The 18,597-nt window shown below is 44.5% G+C and overlaps 1 protein-coding gene and 1 pseudogene across 1 annotated transcript; both read right to left on the bottom strand.

Annotated features, from left to right (window-relative positions):
* Positions 1-1,217: 1,217 nt before the first annotated feature.
* On the bottom strand, positions 1,218-2,437 carry MOS (MOS proto-oncogene, serine/threonine kinase). The gene has a single exon (XM_036437416.2). It carries the CDS (start codon positions 2,328-2,330, stop codon positions 1,218-1,220), a length of 1,113 nt encoding a protein of 370 aa, XP_036293309.1. The 5' UTR covers positions 2,331-2,437.
* Positions 2,438-12,032: 9,595 nt separating this feature from the next.
* On the bottom strand, positions 12,033-12,369 carry LOC123652305 (annotated as a pseudogene).
* Between the last annotated feature and the right edge of the window lie 6,228 nt (positions 12,370-18,597).

Genomic DNA, 18,597 nt, shown 5'->3' on the forward strand with positions numbered 1-18,597 from the left:
TAGAAAATTCTCAAAGATAGTACAGAGAATTCTTATATACCCTTCCCCCAGCTTTCCCTAATGTTAACAACTAACCATGATGCAGTTATAAAAGCAAAGAGATTAACATTGGTCATGTGTGCATTTTTAGAAGTCCTGGTAAGGAAGTATCCATTGATTCTTCTTTTAGTCTCTTTTTAAAAATTGGGAATGAATGTTCAATTTTGTCAAATGTCTTCTCAGTACATATCCTTATTTTTTCTTTTCACAAATTAATTTTTAAAAATTCTTTTTTGCTAATATCTTTTTTAGAAACTTTAAGATTGGTCTGTAATTTATTTTTTAAAGCAACTTTATCAGGCTTCAGTATAAAGGTTATTCTTCAAAATAATTTGAAAGTTTTCCTTCTATTTTTTCTATAGAAATTGGTTTATTATAGATTTGCTATCTTCATTGGGGCCAGTTTTGGTAAATTACATTTTTCTAGAACACTGTATATTCTTCTAGATGTTCAAATTTATTTCTATACAGACATGCAAAGTTTTCTCTTAAGATTAAAGTTTCCTGTTATATCATTATTCTCCCTTTATTAATTCTTTGTTTATGTGCTTTTATTTAAGTCAACTTGTGGTTTATCTGTTTTGTTGGTTTTTAGGCAACAAACTATTTACATAAACATTTGTTTATTTACTTGGTCTAGCTTTTTAAGCTCTCAATAATCAACAAAAACATTGTTTTAAGACATAAAAAATAAACATCTCAATTTGTGAATTTTATGTATGAAAGTTATCACAAACAAGAAATTTTGTTGGAGGGAACAGGAAGACAATCTTTGTCAAAAAAAGCTTTTATTCATTTGGTATGGGAGCAAGTAAACTATTGATAGTTTAAATTTAGGTGGTGGGTATGGAGAATTTATGGAAAACGTTTAGCATTTTACAATTCAGTTCTGGTTTTGGACAAATTGGTTTTATCGATAACAAATGTGACTTAATGCAATACGATGGCACTTTTCAAGTTAAGTCCACCAGCTGAAAAAGCAAAGCATGGACCTCCATAAAGGAACAAGGTGATTCCTAACAGCCCTCGGGCCTGATTGGTAGCTCTTAAGAAAAAGCATTTGAGACGAAAGGAGATTTTAGTGCCTTTATTTTCTTAAAAAAAAAAAAAAATGTCCCACAGATATGATTTTTCCCCCTTACATCTTCACTTCTTTAAAAATAAATAGAAACAAACGCTCATCTGGAGGCAGGTTCCGAGGGGGCGAGCTCAGCCCGCAGGGCGGTGAGGTCAGCCAGCAGCAGCTCGGCGCTCGGCCTCTGCGGGGCCCTGGCCGCCCAGCAGCCCCGGATCACCCCCGCCAGCCTCCTGCCCGGGTCCGAGGCCCCGAAGACGGCCGCCGAGAGGGGCGGCCGCAGCTGGTAGGCCACCACGGCGTAGAGCACGTGCTGGCGCTCCCCCGGGTAGGGCACCTCGCGGGTGGCCATCTGCCAGAGCGTGATGGCGAAGGAGTAGATGTCCGCTTTGGGCGTGAGGCTCTCCCCTTTGAGGAGCTCGGGGGCTCGGTGGGTGTAGGTGCCGCCCAGGTGGTGCGAAGGGGCGGCCTGGGAGCCCGGGAGGTCGCCCAGCCTCTCGGAGCAGCCGAAGTCCCCGATTTTGCACACGCCCTGCTCGCTGATGAGGACGTTGGCGGGTTTCAGGTCCAAGTGCACGATGCTCTGCGCGTGGAGGAAGAGCAGCCCGTTCACGATGTCCAGGGCGTACTTCAGGCACGTGGACAGGGTCAGCTCCTCTCCTGCAGGACCGTGGGACTCCCCCTCCTCCTCCTCTCCCTCCTCCTCCTCCTCGTCCATCTCTTCCTCGGGGGAGCTGGCCGCACCGTAGATGACCTGGTGCAAGGTGACGTGGCCCCCGAACTCCATGATGATGGTGCCCAAGCTGTCCAGGCCCGCAGGCGTGCGCGTGCTGGCGGCCACCACCCCCACGATGTTCTCGTGGCGCAGCCTGGCCACGTTGAGCTCGGCCCAGAAGCTGCGCTGGGACGCCAGGCGGTTCTTGGCGCACCGGTTCACCTGCTTGACGGCCACCAGCGCCCCGTGGTAGGTGGCCTTGTGCACGCAGCCGAAGCCCCCGGCCCCCAGCCTCCGCAGGAAGCGCAGCTGCTCCCAGTCGATGGTGCACCAGGCCAGCCGGCGTGGCAGGCGCGGGGCCCTGGGCGGAGTGGTCCCCGGGAAGAGTTTCCCTCCTGCCCTGCCGGGGAGCACCGAGGGGCTGCTGCAGGGCCTGGCATCCACGGAGGGGGAGAACTCGCCGCCAGGGAGGTAGCTGCGCCGCGGGAGGGGCGAGGGCATGGCCTCTTGCAAGTGGATCCGGAGCAGTGGCTCAGGTAAGGGAAAAGCCCCATCAGTCCGGGAGCATGGCTGACTGGCTGCCTAGGCCTCTGCTCCGGCCTCAGGGTTTTTCTCCTCTCCCTTCATTTTCCCATTGAGCCCATCTGTGAGGCGGTCACTCAGCAAGGGTGTTGTCTGTCAAGTGGGGAAAACGATCTGAACGAAGCACAACAATATCTTTCAGGTGGAAGCATTTCCCTTCAACACTTAACAGTGAATTCTTATAACAACCAGCGCTCAGATAAACAGCACCCCTCTTTAACACTATTTCTTAATTGTATTAAAATGGGCTCCCCCCCCCCCCCCCACACACACACACAAGTCTCATCCGCTGAATATGATCAGTAATGAGACTGAAAAGGCCACGGTACAATTTCACACTCTGCAGGCCATAATGATGGTCCTCGTTCCTCTCCAGCTGCATTAAGTCACTTCCAGCAGTTATTGGCAGGAGGGATTGAAATAGGAACAGCTGACATTTGTTTATCTGATTACAGGGATAACTAGGTGCAACCTATATATGTGGATTGAAAAAAACAAAACACGTAACCTTAAAGTAATGGATCCGAATAGAATCACTGATACAGGCCAAAGCATGCACCTCCTAGTTGGTCACGGGAAAGGAAGTTTCTGACACTCCATTCAGCTTACAGAGCAAATGAGCAAGACTCCTTAGCAACGTATCGACTTCCCAACAATCCTGTTGCATGGCAGTTCAGCCCACCCAGTAAGCACGCTTGCAAGGGAGATTCTAGTCTCCACAGCAAATGAGTTGCAGAAGTCTTGAAACAGCTGTTGGGAGAGGAAAAAAAAGAACAAAAAATGATTCAGAGCCATGATCAGAGCTTCAAAAAAACCCCCCCAAAAAACCAAAAAAACAAATATGAGAGAATCCTGGGAGAGGAAAATATCTGAAGAAATAAAATGGACGCAGAATTACTAGTGCCTGTATATGATGTGGGAAACCAGGATGTTGAAATTAAATTCAGGGTCTTGCTGTCCCGCCATAAAATTTTCATTTCTAGTTGTTATAAAACAAAACAAAAGGGGGGGAAAAACACCCAATTTTTATTCCATATCTTTGGGGAAAAAAGACCAACAACATTATCCTGTTCATTAAAAATATAGGGGTTAATGTTAGAATCTATATTTAAAAACATTCAAATGGTAAATTTTATTTTGAATTATTGTACTTAGAGCACAGAGATGATATGTAACCACATTTTTATGATAGGTCTATGTTTCTGAAATATACTGGTTCTAAAAAGATATATTAATACACAAGCCCTTTTGAAGTCTGTGGAATTCCTATTCTATATCATCTGTCTGCCTTAGTATGTGATAGTGTGTGTAATATTTAATCTGTTTAAGCCTCACTCTTTTCATTTAAGAAATTAGGATAATCATTATTGAAGTAAACTTTGCTCCTATTTGGAATAAAAGTTGGGGAGCCCTGACCAGATTAATAATAGCACAAATCTAAAACATGCTAACTATTTTAGTAGAAATGGCAGTTAAATGAAGTTGTATCAAACCTAAAATATAAAAGAATGGCAGCAGAGTAAACTAAGAAAGCAATAAAATTATATTCTGTCATAAGTACATATTACAAAATGTATTCAATAGTCATCACATCGCTGGGATTATAATTTAGGGCTCTGAACCTGTTCCGTGGTATTAGGAATGCTGTGAATATTAGCTGACTAAGGGCAAATGAGTACTTTAACTTCCTCGGTATTAGACTTAAGGCAAAATGATGTGATTGGTATTGTATAAGTTACTTTTAAGATATTAGCATAACTAACTTTTCAAGGTTTGATTTTATTATTTACATAAAATATAAGGTATTAATAAAAATGTGGTACTCTGTAGATTCAACCCCCACCCCCCATCATCTGTCTGGTTTATTTCATTTAGCATAATAGTTTCCAGGTCATCCATGCTGTAGCAAAAGGTAGGATTTCCTTCTTTGTTATGGCTGAGTAGTATTCCATTATGTAAATGTACCACAGCTGTTTTACCCAGTCATTTACTGATGGGCACTTGGCTCTTGTAATTAATGATGCAAGGAACACAGTGGTGCATATATTCTTTCAAATTAGTGTTTTGGGTTTCTTTGGATATATTCCCGGAAGTGGGATTGCTGGGTCACTCAATCAAAAAAAGAAAAAGAAACTAAGATAACAAATAAACAAACCAAAAGGATCATCATCTGCCAATCTGTACAGGAGTATTTAATTGAGTATACATTTTAAAACAGTCTCTGGGGCAAGATGGCCTGAGTTTCTTACTGTCCTTCAGTGTCCTCACCTGCTAAAATAAATGAAGAAAATATGCCTACATCAGGATGATTGTCAGGATGAACAGAATTCCAAAGACTGAGATCAGAGCTAAGTAATATCTAAATGCTAATTATAAATGAAACTCATAAAAAAAAAAAACAAAAAAAAACCCACACACAATGTGTATGGGTTTGAACCAAGAAGAAACAGAGTTGTTAGCAAGTATTGGTTTCAAGTGTACTCTGCCAGGGCTGAGGCAACGCACTTTATTATAAGCTAAACCAATTTGAAGTTTGAGTATTTTTTTTGTGTGTGCACTTACAGTTAAAAGATCTGTAAGAGCATATTGCCTTATTGTTGGTACAAGCTAAAATTGTGGAGGATTAACACTAATCTGATCACTTGTAATAACCCAAAGGATGGCAAAAAAATAAATTTTTTTGAAAAAGGGGTAGGCAGTCTAGCCTCGAACCGCAGATGAAACGAAGGAGAAAGAGGGACTGTGTGCACCCACCGAGGGCAAAGGACTCTCTGGGTCTTAGAGAGAAGGCTTTACGCTTTCCTTCTGCTCTTTCACTGGCAGCGCGACTGCTGAGAGCTGCATCAGCATCAGGCAAACAGCGGCACTTGCCAGGATATGTGACAGCCGATGTCAGAACCAGTAGCTCCTGGGAAGAGGGTCCACGCTCACCAGGAGTGCAGCCGGAGATGCAGGAGCTCCGACTGTGGAGGGGGTGCCCCGGGGCGCGGGGCTGGCGGGCTGCGCAAAGGGTGTTCGCGCTGTGCCCACGCCCTGCGCCAGGGACCAGGCAGCGCTTGCAGCCAGAGCGCGCGGCCCGGGTTTAGGGGGAGCTTCCCCTGCCCGCGCCCCCAAATGACTGGAGGTGAGTGGCTTCTGGTCAGGCAGCCGGGCCAACGATGTCTGTCGCTGCCTCCCTGCATGATGCACGGCTCCCCAGGCCTCTGGCCCTGGAGTCTGGATGCATCTCTCTCTTCGAGAACCGCAGCGCGTGCCTGGCCTTGGGGTGCCTGTTTCGGGGGAGCCTAGGAGCACGTGGAGAGGGCTGTCACCCTCCAGGGCGATGTGCTGCCTAAGGCCAATTATGCGCCCAACTGCTGCTTCCTTGCCCTTAGACGTGCAGAGAGTTTTGGTCTCTTTTCATGTCCATTCAGAATCATCACTGTAAGCTTTGGGAAGATGTTTTAAAATGCCTTTAAAGTCAGTGCCGTCACAACAACGCACAGAATCCCACTTCCAGGGGCCACCCCGGCTGCTACCCCCGCGTGAGCGCATGTGCACCGGGTGGCCACTGCGCCTCCCGGGGCAGCTTCCTAGTGGTCTCAGGTTTCAACCCAACTTCAGAAAGCGGGCATGTGAGGGAATGCGCGAATTGGAGTCTTTGAAATGTTTCACCACTGTTTACAAGCATAAACTGAGGTAGAAAATCCACATTTGCTTTTTTAAATATAAAAAACTAAGCTATAAATGAATACATGTATTTTATTAAGATATAAAGGTCGCAGAGTCCAATTTGAAAAATATATATTTTTTTACTTGTTACTGTTGATACTAATCTGAAATTTGAATTTTATATTTAGCAATCTATACTATACTCGTTTCCATGTCAGGACAGCTACTTTTGTCTTTGTAACATAACATGGTCAGGGGAAGATCCCAGTTTCGTGGGGCCTCAAGGTTTACAAATGTGGAGACCCTCGTTAGGAAAAAGATAGAAAAATTAGGAATAGAGGTTTGGGGCCCTCCCTTGGCCTCAGCTCATCTTCCATGCTTACCATGAATCCATCTGGTTGGCGTGGTGGTTGAACTAGTTTTCCTTAAGATGTTTCAGGATATCATAGTCCCAGGGTCCATAAAAGGGAAATTAAAATGTGGGGTTGTCTCCAGTGTATCTATGGCAGATGACCATTCACTGTAGTGGCCCAGTACTAATGGAGGAAGGCTGGAAATGCCTTCCTAACAAGTCAACATGGTGGTGCCCATGCTATGTTAACGTAGCCTGGGGAGGAAAAGCAGGAAAAATGTGTGTGTGTGTGTGTGTGTGTGTGTGTGTGTGTGTGAGAGAGAGAGAGAGAGAGAGAGAGAGAGAGAGAGTGAGAGACTAGATGAACGATTTCATATATGATTCCTACCTGAGATTAGAGGACACTGAACTCAGCAGAGTTGGGTACTGGAGTCCAAATATGGTGACTCAGGACAGCAAAAGGCCAGTGAGGAAAGGAAGACACGAAGCTTACAAATGTCTAGTGACTCGTTCTCCAGCCCCCTTTGCTGAATTCAGGTTCCTGGTTGCAACAAATGTTGCCGACCATACCAAATTCTTACAGAAATAAAGATCATGGTCTCAAACTTCGAGACTGTGGTGTACTTGTAATCTGTACACAGAAATAAGAGATAGGGAAGCATACACACACACCAGCGGCTTAACTCCCTGGTCTTCTCAGAATCTTCTATTGATAGTTTCCTTGCTCTTTTAATCACTTTGTGTGTGTGTGTGTGTGTGTGTGTGTGTGTAACCACTATATGGGATTTAATGTAGCAGCTTCAGCAACTCGTTACTTGGGTAACCTAGAACATTTCTGAAAATCATTTATGTATTTGTGCAAACAGATCATTTATGCCTTCTGTGAAACAACAAAGTGTGTGGAAAGGGGTACCTGCATCAGATGTAGCTGCAGGTGTTTCTGGAAGGGATGAGTAAAATCTTCATCTGAGAATTCTCTGAATCCCTTAATTTAGGATACCGTGAATGCTTACATGTTCTATATAAGTTTTATATCCATGGGCCAAATAATTGGAGGCTGATTTGGGGGTTTATATGTCCCAATTATCATTGACACATTTTAAAAACCAAACCAGTTTGGTCCCTTCCACAATTGACTGCAATCCCATATGACCCAGCTCTCACCCACATACCATGTCCAATCATGTGACCAGATGTTATTAGTAACTTGAGTCCACATTGGTCTCCACATGCAGCCCAATCCAAGGGGGAGAGGTGGCTGTAGAATAATCTGTCCCAGATGACCCCATAGAAAACAGCAGACACTCTGTAACTTGTGTCATTTTTCTACCCAAAGGAATAGTGTTAACACATTAACAAGAGTGTTGATTCAGGTGAAGTAGAATCACGACTCCAACTTTGAACAGCAGAAGCAAGGTCAGGGAAACATACCAGAAGATAGGAAATTACAATAAGTCTCCATTTTGGATGGCTTTGGGTTTTAGGTCGTACTGTCTTTTGTTCAATGAGGACATATGCTCTGATGAGGATTTTTAAAAAATCTACAAGACAGACAAATCTCAGGCTACACTGATTATGGAAAAAAGAGAGTAGACACAAATCATCGTGGTACTGGAGTGAACAAGAGCATATCACTAGACCGTAAAAGGATAATAAGAACATATTGTGAACAACTTTATGCTAATATTTTTGACAATTTAAGTACAATGGACACATTCCTTTAGAAAAAAATTACCAAAACTAACCCACAATGGAATAGAAAACTTGAATAACTTCGTATTTATTAAAGAATTTTTATTTGTAATTAAATATATTTCCATAATGGCTCTATTGCTGCTTAAATGAAACATTTAAGGGGAAAAAAACAATACAAATCTTTCAGTCTTTCAGGAAATAAAGGAGGAAACATCTTCCTAACTCATTTTATGAGGACAGACTCATCCTGAGGCCACGACCAAAGACATTGTAAAGGAGGCAGAGAAGGCTGGAGAGCAACATCTCTCATGAACAGAAACACAAAATGTCTCCACAAAATATTAGCAAATTAAATCCAACCATGTATAAAAAAGGAGACTGCATCATAATCAAGTAGGGTTTATCCTAGGAATCAAAAGTTAAATTTATTTTAAAAGGTCAACCAATTTAAGTCACCATGTTACATGAATAAGAGACAAAATATAATACTTCTCACAAATGCAAAAAGCACGTGTTAATACTTAAACCCACTTATGACAATAAGCTTCAGCAAACTAATAATAAAAGAGAACTCCCTTAACCTGATAAAAGACATCTACAAAACATTTATAGTTAACATCATATTTAATAGTAAAAGACTAAATTATTTTTTTAAAACCCTCACTCAGAGACATGTTTTTATTGATTTGAGAAAGAGGAAGGGAGAGGGAGAAAGATCTATGCTACCCTGTTTTCCTGAAAATAAGACAGTGTCTTATATTAATTTTTTCTCCCAAAGTTGCGCTAGGTCTTATTTTCAGGGGATGCCTTATCCTTCCATGCGCTAGGTCTTATTTTCGAAGGATGTCTTATTTTCGGGGAAACTCGGGTAGATCTTTTGTATTTCTATATATGCTTTTAATAATCAGATGATCAATTCCTAAAAGCTGCTGGGAAGTTGATTAGCATTGTATTGAATATATATAAAAAATTAAAAAGGATTCACATTTTAGGATTTAGTCATTCCAATCAATGAACATGGTACATCTCTCCATTTATTTAGGCCTTCAGAAGGTAGAGTGTCCTTGTTCCCAAAGTGAGCCAATTGCACAGAGTTCTCAGACAAGTCTTCCACCTTTACTTGTCTATTTGGAGCAGGGGACAGGTACCTACACCTTAGAAGACTGAAGCTATCAGGAACGGGAAGGGAAATGACCCAGATGCCCAGAGCCAAATTTTCTCTTGGATCTGACACAGTAAGCTTTGGCATATTGATTAGGCTGGTGTCCATTCACGGTGGCTGCGAAAATAGAGGAAGTTTGAAACTCAGTGGTTATAGAGGGTGTTCTTACGAGATCAGTGTTCATTTTATAAGAGCATCTCAATACCTCTCATAGAGATTTGAAGTGCTGGGTCTCAGTGGTTTGCTAGATTATGTGATTAGATTGGAATTTCCCAATGGGATTATATGGATCAGGAAAAGATAATGCCACAATTGGTCTTCTACCTGGGAGACATTTGAGCAGTGCTGGCACCAACTGGAACAATTTTCAACATTTTAATAGAGGTAGTTCAATAATGTGACCAGCAGGCAGGTGCCAGATATCTGGCAATCCAGTATCTTCCTGTTCTAGATGCAAATGCCTATGGGAAATTAGAGGCTGAGCAGAAGCCCAAATCCAAGAGCTTTGATTTGAGAAAAAAACAAACAAACTCTGGTTCTGAGGAGTAGGAGACCATAAATGAAAATTTTAGCTAGGAGAACTGCCTTCTCCCTCACGGATAGAGCCTATATTTTCTCCATGTTGCTCAACAACGGTTTTAAGTGAATTTCTCTAGACGTATTGAGAGGTCTAGAAAAGCATATTATATCTAGGATGCATGAAATCTTATTAAAGAGGGAGCAATTAGTGATATGACATGTAAAACTTAGAAACCTGATTAAGCCTGTGGTGATGAGGAAGAATTCAAGACAACGATGAATAAAGAAGAATGTGCCCAGACTCTTGCACTCAGAGTAGAAGCCTTTAGATTACTCCATTGTACCTATTTGTTAGTCCTCGGTACTGGACTTAATTGGTGGCTATTAACATATTCATAGGGCTGAGGGGGGGTGGTAGGGGGCAAAGCTAGCGCTGCCTTCATGTGTCATCTGTGCTTTTAAATTTTGAATGAACATCCCAAGATATTTCTGGGGCAACTGCCAAATCCCAGCAGTTAATGGAAAAGTAATTGGGGCTATTCATTATCTACAATTGTTGGCTTGGCACAAGAAGCAAAAAGTTCGAGGAGCCTGATCCCTGAGGGTGGGGGGAGCAGGTATACAGTTATCCCTAGAGAAACACAGATTCTATCAAACATCTATATGGTGCATGGAGTGTTAGTGCTACTCCACTGACAGCCCTGAAAAAATGCCACTATACCAATGGGTCCTTGATGCTGTTAATTACAGGAAATGTATGATTCCATGGCAATTATAGGGGGATTAAAAATAATTATTCCCCAATTTTTAAACCACTCGGAAGTTCACTTGGATTCATCACATGAAGGCTGTGACACTTAGGCACAGCAGCACACACTGTTGGGGGCCACCTCTGCTCAGAACAGTGGCCACCTGGAAGTTTTGGGGTTCAGGGGTGAGGACCACGCAGGACACTCAAGGGCACTGTTTGTTGAGTGTGAATCTCGAATTTAGTCTCCCTGACTCTATAAATCCTTTTTGTCCACATGGTGTTTCAGGATGATGCTCTAAACAACTGGGCTACCTGGCCAGGGCCTTAACCATGTCTTTTATTTTCTATTAGAAGCTGGTGCACGAAATTCGTGCACAGGTTGGGGCGGGGGGGGGGGGGAAGGCAGGGGGACGAGAGTGTCCTTCAGCCCAGCCTTTACCCTCTCCAATCTGAGACCCGATCCCAGTGGATCAGGCCTAAATGGGCTGTTGGACATCCCTCTCACAATCCAGGATTGCTGGCTCCCAACTGCTCACCTGCCTGCCTTCCTGATTGCCCCTAACTGCTTCTGCCTGCCAACCTGATCACCCCTTAACTACTACCCTGTCAGCCCGTTTGCCCCTAACTGCCCTCCCTTGCAGGTCTGGTTACCCTTAACTGCCCTCTCCTGCAGGCCTTATCTCCTCCCTGTCCCCAAACTGCCCTTCCCTGCAGGCTTGGTTGCCCCCAAATTCCCTCCTCTGCTGGATTGGTCACCCCTAACTGCCCTCCCCTGAAGGCTTGATCACCCCCAACTGCCCTCCCTTGCAGGCCTGGTCCCTCCCAACTGCCCTCCCTGCTGGACATCTTGTGGTGGCCGTCTTGTGGTCTTTGACTACATGAGGGCAGCCATTTCGTGTGTTGGAGTGATGGTCAACCTGCATATTACTCTTTTAATTGATAGGATACTCTGGTGCACAATATCAACATGACTTATTCCTGTTGACATTGACCTTGATCACCTGGATGAGGCAGTGTTTGTCAGGATTTTCTGCTGTAAAGTCTCTATTTTAGCCTTCTCACCCCCTCCCCCCCTTCCATACTGTACCCTTTGGAGAGAAGTCTCCATGTGTAGTCCATACTTAATAGGGAGGGAGTTATATGGTTTCTTAAATTAAAAATTTGGATTCTTCTGCACAAAGATGTATCTACTCCCCTTCACTCAATCATTTACATCAGTGTGCAAACATTTACATAAATCATAAATATTTACTTTATACTTTGGATTATAATCCAGTACTACTTTATCTTTTTGTTCAAATTGTTATAGCTTTGGCCATTGGGAACTTTTCAATTGGCTACTGTGTTCCTTTGACATACCTCTGCTATATGGGGTTTTTATTGCTATTTTTGTGCACTTATTTTCTGACACTAAAAGATGTTCTGGGCTCATTATATTTCCTGCTCCAGGCCTAGAATCAGCCATTTATCCAGTGCTATTCATTTTTTTTCTGAACAGGTTTTATTCTACAGATGGGGTGGGGCTCAGTCCTTCCTGGCTGCTGCCTTCCTCATGGCTGCAAGGACATTGCTCAGCTCCTCTCTCTTCCTCTTGGCGCAAATGTGTGTCCCCACCCTTTTCTTGATGAACTTCAGGGCCCTCTTGTCCTTAGAGACCTTGAGCAGCTCCATGGCACGAGGCTCATAGTGGGCAAAGCCACACGCCTCTTGGATCATGTCTCAAACGAACTTGGTGTGCTTGGCGGTGGCGGCTATGCCTCGGCTTGCTCATGTTCTTGGTCACCTTGTGGCCCTTGTTGAGGCCCACGGCCATGGGGTAACGCAGAGCTATGGCCCAAGCCGCACCGGAGGCCCTGGGGTACGGATCTGTGCTATTCACTTTTTAACAATTTATTTTGTTATATTTTTAACTTTAAAATTAAAATATTCAAAAGATAAATGTACAGCTTAGAGAATTCTTATAAGGAACATACCTTTCCAATGTTGTGCTGAAGCTGATTCGCAGTCTCCTAAGAGTTGTTTGTTCAATCGCTTCCCAACTTCACATCCAATGACATCCTGTTGGTAGCTTGAAATTGGCCATGATGGTAGTATTTACATGATGGAAACAGGAAATGCTAAAAGTCAGGGCTTTTCCCCCCACTAGAGAGCCAGCTGTTAAATACCAGCAAGCTACTACTTGTAACCATCATCCAAGTCAAGAAATAAAAACAATTCTGGATCCAAGATGGCTGCTCGGGTAAACACCTAACCGCAGCAGCACACAACAATTTCAATGGAATACAACTAAAATGTAGAGTGGACATCACCCAGAGCTACAGGTAGTCGACTGACTAAAAATTCTACAACAAGAAGGAAAGAGAAAACCAGAAGGAAAATCAGAGGAGCTGAAAAAAAGCCTAAGGTACGGAGACATGCTGCGCGCGTGGAGAGGTCGCAGCTGGAGAGGAGGAGAGGGCTGGGTGCTGCCTGGTGTTCCCTAGCAGGAAGGAAATAAAACCCCCAGCCTGGGCTAAACCCCCGAACCGGCAGCGCTGACCCCCAGTTATGAGCCAGACCCTGGGGACCCAGGCTCCGGCAGGGGGAGACGTGGCTGTGAGGTGGAATCCCAAGCGAGCAGTGAAAAGCAGGGCCCCTGGAGTCGTGCACACATTGTGTGCAGAGGACTGAATGTTGACTTTGATGCTGGATTACCCTAACGTGAAGAAACAAAGCCTCCGGCGGTGCTATGCCTCAGTCCGGACTGCTCTGAACCCCAGTCCTGGACCAGACCCTGGGGACCCAGGCTCGGGCAGGGGGAGACGGGGCTGTGAGGCGGAATCCCAGGGGAGTGGCAAAAAGCGGAGCCCCCATGATCCTGGACTCCCCTAGCAGGAAGGAGAAAAAAAAAAAAGCTCCAGACTGGAGGAATGCGACAGGGAGCAGGAGCCCCTGCCGGACACCAGCCAGCCGGGCGCTGGCAGGGAGCCGGGCGCCGGGGCCCCCAGGGGGGGGGTGCCCCTGAGCCATCGACCTCTGAGCGCGGGCAACGGAGCCAAGGCCAGGGGCTGCTTCCTGGGCGGCGCCGACCCCGGTAACAGGCTGGAGCAGCGCGGGAGCCCACGGAGAACAAAGGGGTGCCACAGGCCAACCTGCTGAGCTCCCAGGACAGGAGGAAGAAACCAAAGTTCTCAATGTGAAGACATCAAGTGAGAGCAAAAGATAGTACAATTACTTAAGAAAGAATACAAAGAAGATCTTGAAAATTCAAAGACTAAGTCAGAACTCAACTCACCAGCCAACATTGCAACATAAATGCGTTTAAAAAAAAAAAAGGACAGAATGTTGGAACAGCGGCGGCCAGGCCTAGAGTGCCCAGGCACAAAGCAATGGCAACCGGGCCCAGAGGAGCAACGGCCAGGCCCCAGAGCGGCAGCAGCCAGAACCAGAGCAACAACAGCCAGCACTGGAGCAGCCAGACCTGGGGCAGTGGCAGCCAGGCCTGAGGCGGAGGCAGCCAAGCCCAGGGAGGCCAGTCCAGGAACACCCAGACCCGGAGTGGCCAGGCCCGGAGAAGCTGGGCCCAGAGCAGCCGGGTTAGGAGCAGCCAGGTCCAGAACAGCAGTAGCCAAGCCCGGAGCATCCAGGCTGGGAGCGGCCAGACTCGGAGCGGCCGGGCCCGGGGCAGCCGGGCCCAGAGCAGCCGGGTCTGGTGCAGCTAGGTCCGGAGCAGCGGCTGCCAGGCTGGGAGTGGCCAGGCCTGGAGCAGCCAGGTCTGGTGCAGCCAGGCCCAGAGCAGTGGCTGCCAGGCTGGGAGCGGCCAGGCCCGAGAAGCCGGGTCTGGTGCGGCCAGGCCCGGAGCAGTGGCTGCCAGGCTGGGAGCGGCCAGGCCCGAGTAGCCGGGTCTGGTGCGGCCAGGCCCGGAGCAGTGGCTGCCAGGCTGGGAGCGGCCAGGCCCGGAGCACCGGCTGCCAGGCTGGGAGCGGCCAGGCCCGGAGCAGCCGGGTCGGGTGCGGCCAGGCCCGGAGCAGCGGCTGCCAGGTCTAGGGCTACAAGGTCGGGAGCGGCGGTGACCAGACCCGGAGCAGCTGGTTGTGGAACGAACCAGAGCAACGGAGGCCAGGCCCGGAACAGCTCGCTCTTCGCCTGCCCCTGCCCCATGGCTGCCTCTCAGACATGGCTGGAAACTTTTGTGGGAACCTGAGGGTCTGCTGAATCAAGTGATGAAGGCTTAGATCTGGATGTGTTGAGTTAGTATAGGGCTGGGGTGTTGATCTGTGAGTGCCTTGGGTGGGGCCTGGATGAGGCTGATTGACCTATTTGGAAATGTCTTTTGTGTGAAATGTATCATTGAGCATGTGGTGGTATTATTGATATGAGAAATGCTAAGTAACTGATTTACTGTCTGAAAAGGGATTTACTATCGGGGAAAGGGAGGGAGGAAGAGACTGAACATAAACTGCACCTATGGATGAGGACAATGGGGGATGGGGAGGGGGCAGAAGGGGGGGTGGGAACCTGGTGGAGGGGGGAAGAGATGAGGAACCTTTGTAACAATATGAACAATAAAGATTGATTTAAAAAAAAAGAAACAAAGAAATAAAAACACAAGCTAATAAATAAAACGTTGCCAGCCACCTCAGGAACCTCTCCATGTGTCCCAACACTGTCCTCTTTTACTAACAGAAACCCCTATCCTGACTTTTATAGTAGTCACTTCCTTGTGTCTTGCTAATGGTTTTATCACCTACTAAAGGCTTGATGCACGAAAATTCATGCAGGAGTAGGCCTTCCTTATCCCAGCTGCCAGCACTGGCTTCCCTCCAGCACCCAGGACCCAGACTGGCTTCCCTCCGGCCCTGGCTGTAACAGGAAGGACATACAGAATGACGTCCGGTCTAATTCGCATATTACCCTTTTGTTATTACAGATGTATACATCCCTAGACACTATGGCTATTATCAGATATGATTTTTACCCTGATGTGTATTTTTTTTATTAAATTATTATCTGTGTACATATTTTAACACTGCCCCCCCTCCCATGCGTAGACCCCCTCCCCAGAGTTTTGTGTCCATTGGTTGTACTTATATGCATGTATACAAGTCCTTCGATTGATCTCTTATCTCCCCCAGATCTCTCTACTCTCCCCGCTGTAATTTTACAGTCTGCTTATTGCTTTACTGTCTTTATATCTGACTTTTGGTTTGTGAGTTTATAATGTTCTTTAATGTCCATAAATGAGTGAGGCCATGTGGTATTTCTCTTTCATTGACTGGCTTATTTCACTCAGCATGATGTTCTCTAGTTCTATCCAGGTTGCTGCAAATGATGAGAATTCCTTCTTTTTTATGGCAGCATAGTATTCCATTGTGTAGATGTACCATTGTTTTTGGATCCAATCATCTGCTGACGGGCACCTAGGCTGTTTCCAGATTTTAGCTATTGTAGATTGTGCTGCTATGAACATAAGGGTGCATATATCCTTTCTGATTGGTGTTTCTAGTTTCTTGGGATATATTCCTAGGAGTGGGATTACTGGGTCAAATGGGAGTTCCATTTTCAGTTTTTTGAGGAAACTCCACACTGTTCTCCACAGTGGTTGCACCAGTCTGCATTCCCACCAGCAGTGCACGAAGGTTCCTTTTTCTACACAACCTCGCCAACACTTGTCGTTTGTTGATTTGTTGATGTTGGCCATTCTGACAGGTGTGAGATGGTACCGCATTGTTGTTTTGATTTGCATCTCTCGGATAATTAGTGACTTTGAGCATGTTTTCATGTGCCTTTGGCCTTCCTTCTGTCTTCTTTTGAAAATATTCTATTTAGGACCATTGCCCATTTTTTAATTGGATCATTCATCTTCCCTTTATTTAGTTGTATAAGCTGTTTGTAGATGTTGGAGATTAAACTTTTATCAGTGATAACGTTTGCAAATATGTTCTCCCACACAGTGGGCTTTCTTATTGTTTTGCTGATGGTTTCTTTTGCTGTAAAAAAGCTTTTTATTTTGATGTAGTCCCATTTGTTTATTTTCTCTTTAGCTTCCATTGCCCTAGGGGCAGTATCAGTGAAGAAGTTCTTTTGGCATATGTCTGAGATTTTGCTGCCGGTGGATGCCTCTAGTATTTTTATGGTTTCCCGTCTGATGTTTAAGTCCTGTATCCATTTTGAGTTTATTTTTGTGTATGGTGTAAGTTGGTGATCTAGTTTCATTCTTTTGCATGTATCTGTCCAATTTTCCCAACACCATTTATTGAAGAGACTGTCTTGACTCCATTGTATCAATATATTCGTGCCTCCTTTGTCAAATATTAATTGAGCATAGTGATTTAGGTTGATATCTGGGTTCTTGATTTGACTCCATTGATCTATATGTCTGTTCTTGTGCCAGTACCAGGCTGTTTTGAGAACAGTGGCTTTGTAATACAGTTTCAAGTCTGGTATTGAGATCCCTCCTACTTTACTCTTCTTTCTCAGGATTGCTGTGGCTATTCGGGGTCTTTTATTGTTCCAAATGAACTTTTGGAGAGTTCTTTCTAGGTCAGTGAAATATGCCGTTGGTATTTTAGTGGGGAGTGCATTTAACCTATAGATTGCTTTAGGAAGTATAGACATTTTGATGATGTTGATTCTACCAATCCATGAACATGGTATGTTCTTCCATCTGTTTACATCTTCCTCTATCTCTTTTTTCAGTGTTGTGTAGTTTTCCGCGTATAGGTCCTTTACTTCCTTAGTTAAGTTTATTCCTAGGTATCTTAATTTTTTTGGTGCGATGGTAAATGGAATTGCTTTTTTAGTCTCTGTTTCTGTAAGTTCACCGTTGGTGTCTAGAAATGCGATAGATTTCTTGGCATTAATTTTGTATCCTGCTACATTGCCAAATTCATTTATTAAGCCAATTAGTTTTTTAATGGAGTCTTTGGATTTTTTATATACAATATCATGTCGTCTGCAAATAAGGATAACTTTACTTCTTCTTTTCCAATTTGGATGCCTTTTATTTCCTCCTCTTGTCTAATTGCAATGACTAGTACTTCCAGTACTATGTCAAAGAGGAGTGGCGATAGTGGGCATCCCTGTCTTGTTCCTGTTCTTAGAGGGAATGGTTTTAGTTTTTGCCCATTGAGTATGATGTTGGCTGTGGGTTTATCATATATAGCTTTTATTATGTTGAGGTATGATCCTTGTACTCCCACCTTGTTGAGAGTTTTTATCAGGAAAGGGTGTTGGATTTTATCAAATGCTTTTTCTGTATCAATTGATATGACTATATGATTTTTATCTTTCAATTTGTTTATGTGATGTATCACGTTTATTGATTTGCGGATATTGTACCATCCTTGCATTCCTGGAATAAATCCTACTTGGTCGTGGTGTATGATCTTTGTGATGCTCTGCTGGAGCCGATTTGCTAGAATTTTCTTGAGGATTTTGGCATCTATGTTCATGAGGTATATTGGCCTGTAATTCTCTTTCATTGAGTTGTCTTTATCTGGTTTTGGTATTAGGGTGATGCTGGCTTCATAGAAGGAGTTTGGAAGTGTTCCTTCCTCTTGAATTTTTTGGAAAAGTCTGAGGAGGATAGTTTTTAGTTCTTCCTTGAATGTTTGGTAAAACTCTCCTGTGAAGCCATCTGGCCCTGAGCTTTTGTTTGCTGGAAGCTTTTTGATGACTGTTTCAATTTCTTCCCAAGTCATTGCTCTATTGAGATTTTTAGATTCTTCCTGATTGAGTTTTGGAAGGTTGTATTTTTCTAGGAATATGTCCATTTCCTCCAGGTTGTTCAGTTTGTTGGAATAGAGTTGTTCGTAGTATTTTGTAACAATCCTTTGTATTTCGGCGGGGTCTGTTGTTATTTCACCTCTTTCATTTCTGATTTTGTTTATTTGGGTCCTCTTTGTTTCTTGGTTAGCCTGGCTAGAGGTCCATCTATCTTGTTTATTCTTTCGAAGAACCAGCTCTTGGTTTTGCTGATCTTATGTATTGTTTCTTTAGTCTCTATGTCATTTATCTGTGCTCTGATTTTTTTTATTTCTTTCCTTCTGCTTACACTGGGCTTTTCTTGTTGCTC

The sequence above is a fragment of the Pipistrellus kuhlii genome, unplaced genomic scaffold, assembly GCF_014108245.1.
Source record: "Pipistrellus kuhlii isolate mPipKuh1 unplaced genomic scaffold, mPipKuh1.p scaffold_m20_p_14, whole genome shotgun sequence".
NCBI classification, from domain to species: Eukaryota; Metazoa; Chordata; class Mammalia; order Chiroptera; family Vespertilionidae; genus Pipistrellus; species Pipistrellus kuhlii.

What these genes read in the sequence shown, in the direction of transcription:
- MOS (XM_036437416.2), bottom strand. Translation starts at nt 2,330, where the DNA reads ATGCCCTCGCCCCTCCCGCGGCGCAGCTACCTCCCTGGCGGCGAGTTC.